This window comes from Mus caroli, chromosome 4 (assembly GCF_900094665.2).
Source record: "Mus caroli chromosome 4, CAROLI_EIJ_v1.1, whole genome shotgun sequence".
Taxonomy (NCBI): Eukaryota; Metazoa; Chordata; class Mammalia; order Rodentia; family Muridae; genus Mus; species Mus caroli.
The window spans coordinates 98,833,126-98,844,369 of NC_034573.1; the positions used below are offsets into that span (position 1 = coordinate 98,833,126).

Consider the following 11,244-nt stretch of genomic DNA (forward strand, 5'->3'; position numbering starts at 1 on the left):
GTGGGTGGGTTACCTCGCTGATCTCCACGGACAGCACCCAGTTGTCCTTGGCCATGAGCGTCTTCAGAGAGGACACGTTGTAGTAGCTCAGGTATACCTGAGAAGAGTGTACAAATGCTACTTTCTCCTGTCCCAGGGGTCCCCGGGTGGGGCTATGCAGATATGGGGAGAGGAGCTGGGCTTTGGGAAAGGCCCTACACAGTCCCGAGCAACTACACCCTCTTGCAAAAACAAGGGACACCCATGAATGTCATGAACAGCCATCTCGGAGCAAGGCACAGAGCTCTCCATGGCCCTGGACGGGCAAACTTTCTTCCAAAACTTTTCTGACCAAAGGATGCAAAAGGGCCCAGTGGGCTTTGAAACCAAGAGGCTTACCTGGTTGCTAGGGTCCCAGGGGACAGACAGGGCCACTTCCGCCTGCTTACAGGACACAAGGTATTTCCTGAGAGGGAAGAGGACAACCTGGGTCTCTCAGAGGTCACTGTGTTTGGCAAACATCATTGCCAGGCCAGTGCAAGCTCAGTGGGGTTGGAGACTCTGCCTGGCAGGGCATTGGGCACACGGGTACAGAAAACACAGCAGCTGAGAACAGATCAGCTAGCATTCTGGGAAGTGCACAGGGGACTGAAGAGGAAAAGGGACAAGCTCAGGCTCGTCCTCATGCCACGCCTCAGTGTTCTCTTTGGAATGGAATCCATGTTGTCTCTACATCCAAGGGGCTTTGCAAGGAACACAGTGCTTAGCGTATGTAAATGTCCCAGAAATGTAGGTGTTCCTTATTAATAATGACGTGTGAGCCTGGCTCATCTACAGCATGCTACAGTCTACGAGGTGCTTTACCGCCAGTTCAGACACACCACTATACATGTCTTGAGCCATTGGGTCTATGCTCTAGACCTTTCTGGGCTTTGTTTTAATTGATTCATTTTGGTTGGGATGGGTATCTCTATGTAGGCCAGGCTGGCCTTGAATTTATGTCAATCCTCTACTTCACTCTCCTCAGTGCAAAGATTTGACCCTTTCATGGCCATACAAACAGCACTCAGAGTAAATGGGCGGAAATCACCCAGACTAAGCCAGGACCAACAGTAGATCTCACTCAACTGTGTTTCCTGAAGACAAGAGATCTACCTTCTGTCCTCAGTGTCCTGGTGTCTAGAAGGGCCGTAAGATGCTGACTCAGGACTATGCAGATGCAAAGGGCCAATCCAGATGACTGAGGCAGAGGAATCCCAAGAGTTCAAGACCAGCCTGAGCTACTTAGAGAGTTCCAGCCCAGCCTAGGTTACAGGGCTACAGTGTCAGATCATGACTCAAAAATAAAATAAAATTTAAAAAGGAGAATGAGAGGGCTGGAAAGATGACTCAGCGGTTAAAACTAGCTGTTCTTCCAGAGGTCCTGAGTTCAATCCCCAGCAACCACATGGTGGCTCACAACCATCCATAATGAGATCTGACATCCTCTTCTGGTGTGTCTGAAGACAGCTAAAGTGTACTCATATACATAAAATAAATAAGTCCAGGAGGATTCCTGAAGACTGTCTCAGGGCCAGCAGGTGGAGAGCAGCCCTGAAGCACGTCCCTCCCACTGCCCAGCCCCGCCCACCTGTCCAGGCGGATCTTCTTCCTGGCGCTGGCTTCTCGGTATCGCCGTTCACCCTCCTAGGATGGAAGCAGGGACATGTTGTGGTACAGATGGGATGACCAGCTGACCCAGAGCTCTGCCATCCCTGTCCCCTGGGGCCAGAGGACCTTGCAGTCCTTAAGACAAGCTTAGCTCTTGCTAGGGCAGCAAGTGTCAAAACACCCTTACTGAGAAAGCCCCAGGGCCCCTAAGCTGTAACTTAGCTCTGCACGGAGCCTCAGAGATAGAAGTCCAAGAATAAGGCAAGGGTGAGGCCCAACCAGCCTATGGTGGCCAAACTAAGGGTCTCTTCAATCATACAGGCTGTTCAGGTCCATGAACCCCTAACATCAGCCAGCCCCCATGGTGCGTATGTTCCAGTTCTGGCAGGCAGAGGGGGTACCCAGCTTCATAGGGGAATCCCTGGGTAAAACCAGAACACTCTGATCTGGTTGTATCTCAGTGAAGAACTGGGGGTGGGACTGTCACACGATGAGGAAACTTAGGGGTAAGATACTCACTCCAGGCTGGGGACGAATCCAGGGCAGCTTCTGAGGCTGGTCATCTTTGTCCAGGACCACAAAGGTCATGAAGGCGCTGTTGATGTGCCGGCGCTGGGTCTCAGCCTCCTGGCGGTAAGCCTCCACACATACACCCACCTCCATGCTAAGGTCAAATGAAAGAGGGAGTCAGGCTCCACAGACCTTCCCCCAAGCCATGCCCTTCCACATCACACACACTCACACACTCACGCACAAGTACACACACAGGTAGGCAGGTGTACAGAGTGTGCACACACTCTCCTGCAGTTCTTCCAACAACTGGACCCAAATGGCCAGAACCATATCTGTCCCCTTCAGTAATCTCACAGAGCACGTAGAGTGTGCAACACAGTGAGAGATGAACCCGCCAAGCCAGGCTTCCAGCTAACAGCCGAGAAAGTCAACAAAGCAAGAAAGCGAAGATGCCCAAAGGTCATCAGGGGTTAGGCAAGATGGCTCAGCAGGAAAGGCACTTGCCGCCAAGTCTGACAACCTGAGTTTGATCCCAGAGACCTATCCTAAAAGTAGGTGGTCACACTCTGCCCCCGCCCCAACACACACACCACATATACAGTAAATAAATATAAATGTAATTGTTTTTTAAAGTTAAGCCATGGGAAATCACAAAGAAAGCCAGGCATACTGACATATGCTTAGTAATCTCAGCACTAGCGATACTGAGACAGGGGTATTGACATAAGTTGAAGACTGAGTATCAGAGTAAAATTCCATCTCAAAATTCAAAATAATAATAATTATTATCATTATAATTATAGTTATCATCATCATCAGGGGCTGAGGAGATTGCTCAGCTCGTAAAGTACAAGTAGAAGGACCCAAGTTCAATCCCGAGAACCACCTAAAAGCCAAGCATGGCAGCTCATACTTAGAGTCCCAGCCCTGGGATCACAGAGAATGGAGCATCGATGGGGCCTGCTGGCAGTCGGCCTAACTGCAGCAGGCTCCAGGCCGATGAGAAAACTGCCACAAACTACGGTGGACGGTGCCCGAGAATAGTTACCTACCCCCAGCTTCCAGACGCCTACACATGCATGAACACCTACACAAACACCCATACACATACACATCATTCTGTTGTTGTTTTGTTTTGTGAGACAGGGTCTCACTATATAACTCTGGCTGTCCTGGAACTCTACCTCACTAGCCTTGAATTCAGAGATCCTGCTGCCTCTGCCTCCAGAGTGATGGGATTAAAGGTGTGAGCCACCATGCCCAGTGGACACATTTTTTTTTTCTCGGATAGGGTTTCTCCGTGTCCCTGACTATCCTTGGACTGTCTCTCTGTAAACCAGGCTGGTCTCAAACGTAGAGGTTTGTCTGCTTCTCTGCCTTCAGAGCTAATAGAGGTGTGTTCCACCACCACCAGGCACACATACAACTTTTACAAAGAGAAAACATACTAAAAGCTAGAAAAGGGGCCAAGGATATGTAGAGCATTTGTCCAACATAGGCAAAGCCAGGGAGTCTTACCGCTCGCTGCAAGAGGTGGGCCTAAGAGGAACAGGGAACCACACGCCAAGCCTCAGAATGAGGCAGGAAGAGAAGCTAAGGAGAACCAAGGCTGGGAGGGTCCTGAGAGAGGCAGGAAGTGGGCTGGTGGGGTTGTAAACAGCAGCAGCCGTAGCAAGAAGCTCCACCGTACAGCCACAGACCCTGACTGGACAGTCTCTTTGCCTTTCTCGAGAGGGCTGCATGAGCATTTTATATGCTAAAGAAAGGTGCAGGGGCTGGAGAGATGGCTCAGCAGTTAAGAGCACTGACTGCTCTTCCAGAGGTCCTGAGTTCAATTCCCAGCAACCACACGCTGGCTCATACGCATCTGTAGTGGGATCTGATGCCCTCTTCTAGTGTGTCTGAAGACAGCAACAGTGTACTCACATACATTAAACAAACAAACAAACGAACGAACAAAGGGATGCTCAGAGACATTAAGTAACTTGCTCAAAGACACACAGTCTGTGAGAAGTGAAGCCAAACTTGAACCCAGGCTGTCCAGCTCCAGATTGCCCTAATCATAAATGAGCACACTAAGTTCTCAGAAACAGCCCTTAGCTAAAACCAGCTGTGGTGAGGATAGCTCAGAACCCATTCCAAGGTGAGATAGTAGAATGACCTGTTTTAGGACATGGGTGAGAAAGGATCTGAGAAACAGAAGAAGCCCTGAGACCTCTGCAACCCCAGAGCTCAGTCCTGCAGCCAAGCAGGGAGAGACAGAGCACGCAAGCACAGGTCAGTGGGAGGCACAGCACCGACAGTAAACTCAAAGAAGACCCCAGGCCCACCACTGGACAATAGTGGGAGTCATAGAACATGCCAGAAGACAGAGCACTAGCTAAACTTGGGCCACGTAAACAACCCAGTAATTCAGACCTCATCGGCCGGGGAAAGGCAGGTATGCATTAGGTGATTTCGAAGATCAGGAAGAACCCTCAATCCTCGGTGGCCCAGTCCCACCCATCAAGACCCCTCACCTGTGCTTAAAGGCGTTATTCACGATGGCCTTGAGCACCAGACGGTCCCCCACCTGAGACGGGCCTCGGAAATGGAACATCTCGATGGCCTTGAGCGTAGGGTGGGCGTGACAGAGCCGGCTGCAGGGAAGAGCAGGAGACAGAGGAAATGGCTGGTACTGTCTAAGGTGGTTGAGCCAGCGCTCTCTAGTACCAAGCCCGTAACCCATCTCTGGCCCAGCCCTGGGATGATCCTGCTCAACGCATAGTACTAAAGCTGTCTCCAGCTTAGCATACTGTGCATAGCCAGAGAGGAGCTGAATTTGAGGCCAGAAGAAAGCAAGTGTAGAGAATTACCTAAAGCAAACCCTTCCCCTCCTTCTCTTGGCATTCTTTTTTTTAAAACTTATTTAAAAAAAGATTTACTTATTATTATATCTAAGTACACTATGTACCAGAAGTCAGATCTCATTACAGATGGTTGTGAGCCACCATGTGGTTTCTGGGGATTTGAACTCAGGACCTCTGGAAAAGCAGTCAATGCTCTTAACCACTGAGCCATCTCTCCAGCCCTTCTCTTGGCATTCTTGTCTTGGTATCTATGTCCCCTGAAACCTTAAAGCCCATCCCTCCACAAAGCTTCTTGTCCCTGGTGGCCCTGATGAGGCCCTCCTCCACCAGGAAGCTTTCCCTGATTATTCAGGTCCTGGACCTCCTCAGGTCCCCCCACACTCACATGCCAGGCTTCACAATGTTACTGCGTGGACACTACCTCCAGCTTAACCTCAGGGGTGAGGGGCCTGGGCTGGGCCCTAAGAATGAAAACTGACCTAGTGGAGCGGGTTATGGTGTGGTGGAAGAACAGCAAGGGCAACCATGAGGCACAAGGTGTCCAGTACGAACAGCTGGTCTGTGAAGCCCTGGCTGTCCTAGAATTCTCTCTGTAGACCAGGCTGGCCTCCAAGCCTGGAACTCAGAGATCCACCTGCCTCTGCCTCCTGAGTGCTGGGATTAAAAGCGTGCGCCCCCACTGCCTGGTTAACCTTTTTTTTTTTTTTTTTAAATCCCTGACATCTCAAGTACCAGCAACCACACACATCCTACCCAGGAGCTCTAGGAGGAAGTAGAACTTATTTTTGCCACTAGAAAGAGGCATCAGTCCGAGGTGGCTTTGTGGTGGTGCTGGGCAGTATGCTGATCCATGGGAGGTCACACCAGGAGCAAAATCAGGGGCTAGGAAAGTTGAGGAGGAAGAGAGCTTGAAAGAGCAATTACTAAGGGAGTTCAGGTAAAGGCTGATCAAGGGGAGGCTTCAGGGTCAGACTGCAGTGGAGACTCCCAGAGGCTACAAGGAATGTGGTAATGGATGAGTAGAAAAAGGAAGCATGGCGAGCTCACAGAAATGACTCCTCTCTGGCCCCAGAGGTGTGGAAATCCAGGGTTCTCCTAGCAGAGCACCCAAGCTGCTGGAGCTCTGAGTGCTGACACCAGCAAGGCTCTCTCTTGCCAAGGAAACAGAGGAGAGACGGCAAGCAGAGGCTGTCTCACCCGGCTGCAGTGGTGTCTCACCTGGCTGCAATGGTGGCCACATTCTCCATCCAGGCCATGATCTGGCCCCCGAAGGTATTGCCCTGATGATTGGCGTGAGGAGGCAGCACCAGCTCCACACTCTCCACTCGGGTCTTCTCGGCTGGCACCATATTGCTGCAGTCCTTGTCCAGATCTGGCCAGGGAGGAAAGCAAGCAGGTGAGAGGATCCCTAAGAATATACTGTGCATGGAAGCCCTGGGACAATGACACCCTCCATACCCTGAAACGTTAATTAACTACCACCAAGTGATCACAAGGCCTAGACTGGCCCTGGGTAAAGAATGGGAGACATGGGAGGAAGGACATACACCTGCCACAAGGCAACAGACAACACAGCTGTGAGACAAGCAAGCCTGAGCCAACCCTGATCCACCAAACACAGGCTGTATGACACTGGATACATCAAACCAACCACTGGCTCTCAGACTCCCATCTGTAAGGAGCAAGTGTCAGCCCCAGCCACCCAGGACTGGGTGTCCACGAGGGATGGTTGTGGCTGTAGTATGCTCAGCTCATAGCCAGTGGCTACACTTTCAGGACAGACCTTGCTGCCCGCTACCCTGACTGGTCCCTGTTCCTGGCAGAAGTGGCATTCGGATACCCAGGGTAAGAAAGGCCAGAGCAAGCATGGCCTCAGAGGTCCAGGAAGCTGTTGCCGACATGATGCCCAACTGCTTGTCATGTGTCTCCAGAATCCTAAGAAAGTCCTCCACAGGGCACTCGGGCAGAAAAATGGCATTCACTCAGGTGAAGGGACCCATAAGATGTCCCAGGACAGGTAGGACAGGGGAGCAGAAGCTGATATTGATAATAAGCCCAAGTCTGCAGTAGGTGCTGGCTAAGCTGGGGGAGGACACATGCACTGGGCAGAAGCATTAGTCTGAGGCCAGCATGCCAGGAAGAGGCTGTCTGCACAGGAGGGATTTGAGAGGGCTATGATGGAATGGACAGATCCATGGAACTGACTGGAAGAGCTGGGCTCCCTCCAGCCATCCCCTAAGTCCAGCACCAGGGCTCAGGATGGTCTTGAACTCCTGATCTTCCCGCCTCAGCCTCCTATGTCACTGCTGGAACGGCTGGTGTGCTCCACCGTGCCCAGCCAACAACAGTTTTTCTTTGTTTTGAGACAGGATCTCACTATGTATCCCAGGGTGGCTGTGAACTTCATATGTAATCAAGGCTGGCCTCTACCTCATAATCCTCCTGCCTCAGCCTCCAGAGTGCTAAGGTTGCTGGGGAGTGTCACCTTGCTCAGCTGAATTTCTTTTTATTTGTCTGAAAATTGGCTCCTTCAATTTCAATGTCAAGAAAGACCTCACATAAGAACACGGACATGGACCAAGAACCCCAGGGTCCCTGTCCCTACCCCCCCCCCGGGGGGGGCCTTCATTCTCTGTAGAACACCTTCCTCACCTCACTACGTGCCAAAATCCCACAGTCCAAGGCAGACAGGTCATCCAGCATCAACAAGAGACCAACCATCAAGAGGGGGCAAAAATCAAGATCAAGATACAGAACAATATGGCCTATGTGTTCCCTTCAGGGAAAAACCAGGGAACTAAATAACACACACTTTGCTTAAATCTACAGAAAGAACCTCTAGAATAATATTGGAAACCCGGTAGCAGCCTTTGCCTCTGGGGAGATGATGGCCTGAGCTCAGGGGGGTGGGGGAGACTGAAAGGAGACTTGCTTTTTATACAGGGACAGAGGTCCATAGTATGACTCCTTTCTCCTTCCATTCGAAGTGGGTGTGAGGGCACCAGCTTCCCTCCTGCATAACCTGGCTGCCCCCCTTGTGCACATACCATCCTGGATGGCACAGTGGGTTAGGAGATCTTTGATGGTGTCTGCATAGACCAGTCGCATACGCCGGCGCTCAGCTGCCACCGCATGCTCCGTCTTCTCCTCCTCGGTCAATGGGATGACCTGCTTCAGCTTCACCTATTGGCCGGGAGACAAGGTGCACAAGTTCCCGGAAACAGCACAGTGGCCTGCTGCTGGTCCCTGATGGGCCTGGGCTGCTGTGGAAGAGGAGCTCCAGGGAGCTCGCCTCTCTGTGCCCACCCAGCCTCCATTGTAACCCGACAGGGCATAGTCCTCTCTAAATGTCCCCCAAGATCCCTTCTTGGGCAGAGGCCCAGAATATAGAGGGGTCTGTTTAGTAATCTGAAGACATTTAAATGTGCAGGAAGAGATGGGGAAAGGCGCAGGCACCTGGGTGGGCTCCCAGAGGGTCCCTCTCCGGGTAATGTGAGTGGGGCAGAGCAGCTGGGACAGCAGTCTACCTTGGAGAGCTCCCGGTGGGCCACGAAGGTGGCCAAGGCCTTGCAGACACTCCACTGCTTCTCAGAGCACAGATCCTCAGAGACCACCTGGATTCCCACCTGCAGAAGGAGAAGGGTGTGGGAGGAGGGAGGACAGGAAGACGTGACTCAAGGCTTGTAGCTTTAGGGAGGCTGAAGAGCCACCCAGGCTGGACCTCTGGAGTCTCTACATCACCTACCAGGTATGGGACACCAGGTACCTAGAGCTGGTTCTGCCTCCACCTCTGGTTCCCTGGGAAACCTTGGGCAACTCACCTCCCTCATCTGGATCTGTTTCCTCATCTATAGAATGGGAGTGGCCACAGCTGCTCTCGAGGAATTACTCAAAAGGTTCAAATGTCTACTCCTGCTACTGAAAGATCAGATCTGTGGGGTGCATTTGTGTACTGCCCAGAAGCATAGTCAGGACTGTTAGCCCAGCCTCTGTGGCTCTCAGGAATCAATGGCTCACTAAGTTGCAGAACCTAAATAAAGCCCAGGAGAAGAAATGAAGTCCTTAGTAGATCCCAAAGCCAACCTTCAGTCCTCCGAGTACAGGAACCATGGGCCCATTGTACAGATGTGGAAACAGAGGCCATCCAGGCCTCCATGTTCCCTCCTGTTCTATGGGATATTAGCAAGGAAGGCCTTAGGGTCCTCCTATCCCAGCCAGCTATCTTGGAACTCTAGTCAGAGTCCTACAGTGTGAGGGGGCTTGGGCTTATATCCCGAAAGACAGAGTGGAACAGGAAGGCCACCCCACCCACAGGCAGGGCCAGCCACACACACCTCCATGCTGGAGTAGAAGGCCCGGTTCACCTTGGCCTTGATATTCACCACTTGGCCGACACTGAGGAGAGGAAAGCAAGAGGTAAGCCTTCCAGAGGGACCAAAGGAGAGACAGGCACCTCAGACGCCCACACCTCAGCGAGGGACCAAAGGAGAGACAGGCACCTCAGACCCCCACACCTCAGCGAGGGACCAAGGGAGAGACGGGCACCTCAGATGTCCACACCTCAGAGGAGGAGGACTGGCAAGAGTACTTCAAGACTCCCAGAACATAGTCACACAACTGCAGTGTCACCAAGCCAGCATACAACATGAGCACTCGTCCCATAGATGGAAAATCAGAGCTTCCATAAGCAGCTAATTTACACATCCACCCCCAGCCTAGAAGCTAGAGCCCTCTTTTTGCTCTACAGCTCCCTCCTGGGGGCAGCCTCCTATCCCCCAGTGTCCAGAGCTCGCCCTCCAGCACTCCCCCTGGAGTATGACCTCTGCCTCCTGAGTCTTTAAACTGCACTGCCAAAGCCCCTGGCTTTTGTTCTCGCTTCTTCTGATTCATTTCTGTGGCTCACAAAAGCCAGAGCCTGTGCAGGGTGTGTGGCTACAGGCTCGACTGTGAGTCCTAGCACAGCCCAGCGAGTGTGTGCTTTGGTCCTCAACACACCAAGCACATGAGGCAGGGTGAGACCTCCATAAACAGTGACTAATGGAAGCCATCCATCCACATTTGACAAATGCTTGCCAAGTGCCAATGGCTGGATAGAGGAGTGGGCATGGATATGGGACATTTAAAAGTGCTAGTGTGCATTTCTACATTTGAATCTCAAAACAAACCTGGAGACAGGTTTACAGGGGAGTGAACATCAGAGAGGCTAAGCATTTGTCCAAGGTCACCCAACTAACTCGCAGCAGGGCAAGGATTCTAAATGATCTGTGTTGACCCAACCAGCCCAGTTCTTCCTAGGTGCAGCCTGTCCTTCTGGGAATGCTTCCCACATCCAAATCTCCTGGGAGCCACCTAGCTTGCCCTGTGCCCAGAGTGTGTCCAGCTGATGGGCTGGCGGGGTGAGGAGGGCAAAAGGCTAGAAACCTTGCCGAGTTCAATCTCTATGACCTCAGGAAGTCCTTTACCCCCTCTGCACTGTGGCTCGTGAACACGCAGAGTGCACTGCCTGTGGCCAAAGCTTGGAAAGGTCCATTCCAAGGGGCATGCCAGTCACAAGGCCCAAGTGTGGCCACACAAGACTAGGTTTGTCATGCTCTGCTTCAACTGTCACACCACAAATTGGTGACTTGGGGCAAGTCACCTCACCTCTGAGTCTGTGTCCTTGTAGAATGTATGGAGACAGCCCAGTGAGAGGTAGGGTGATTCAACCTGACCCTTGACTAGTCAGTGCAGGGGCTGGATGAGTGACTTCTGCTCTCAATGCTGGACAGGTCATCTCTGCTCATGTTTTCAGCAATACTGACACTCGGGCAGAGAACTGCCTTCTGTACACTGTATTTTTACATGAATTTATTCCTGTATAGATATAAAGCGAATCAGCAAAGCAAAAGCTATCAGATCCAGCCATCAGTGACATGTCCTACACTTCCATGCGTTGGAAAGTTTTCATGATCAAAAGTTAGGAAAGAGGGCTGGAGAGATGGCTCTGTGGTTAAGAGCATTGGGCCACGTGGCAACTTATAACCATCCGTAACTCCAGTTCCAGGGGATCCGAAGCCCTCTTCTGGCCTCTATGAACGCTACATACGTGGTGCACAGGCAAAACACTCACACACATAAAATTAATAAAATGCTTTAAAAGAGATAGGTAAACGCTGACACCATTGCATACACTAGCAAGATTTTGCTGAAAGGACCCAGATATAGCTGTCTCTTGTGAGACTATACCGGGGCCTAGCAAACACAGAAGTGGATG

At 51.6% G+C, this 11,244-nt stretch overlaps 1 protein-coding gene across 2 annotated transcripts in view; it reads right to left on the reverse strand.

The window, feature by feature from the left end:
* The window catches only part of Acot11 (acyl-CoA thioesterase 11), a 57,689-nt gene that overhangs the window by 9,218 nt on the left and 37,227 nt on the right, over window positions 1-11,244 (reverse strand). For both annotated transcript variants that reach the window (XM_021160095.2, XM_021160094.2), the window contains exons 4-12: window positions 9,326-9,386; window positions 8,519-8,617; window positions 8,039-8,174; window positions 6,210-6,363; window positions 4,662-4,781; window positions 2,149-2,293; window positions 1,610-1,665; window positions 379-445; window positions 14-97 (exon numbers count right to left, since the gene is read on the reverse strand). In XM_021160095.2, coding sequence (XP_021015754.1) covers window positions 14-97; window positions 379-445; window positions 1,610-1,665; window positions 2,149-2,293; window positions 4,662-4,781; window positions 6,210-6,363; window positions 8,039-8,174; window positions 8,519-8,617; window positions 9,326-9,386 — 922 coding nt within the window. The remainder of the gene's footprint in view (window positions 1-13; window positions 98-378; window positions 446-1,609; window positions 1,666-2,148; window positions 2,294-4,661; window positions 4,782-6,209; window positions 6,364-8,038; window positions 8,175-8,518; window positions 8,618-9,325; window positions 9,387-11,244) is intronic.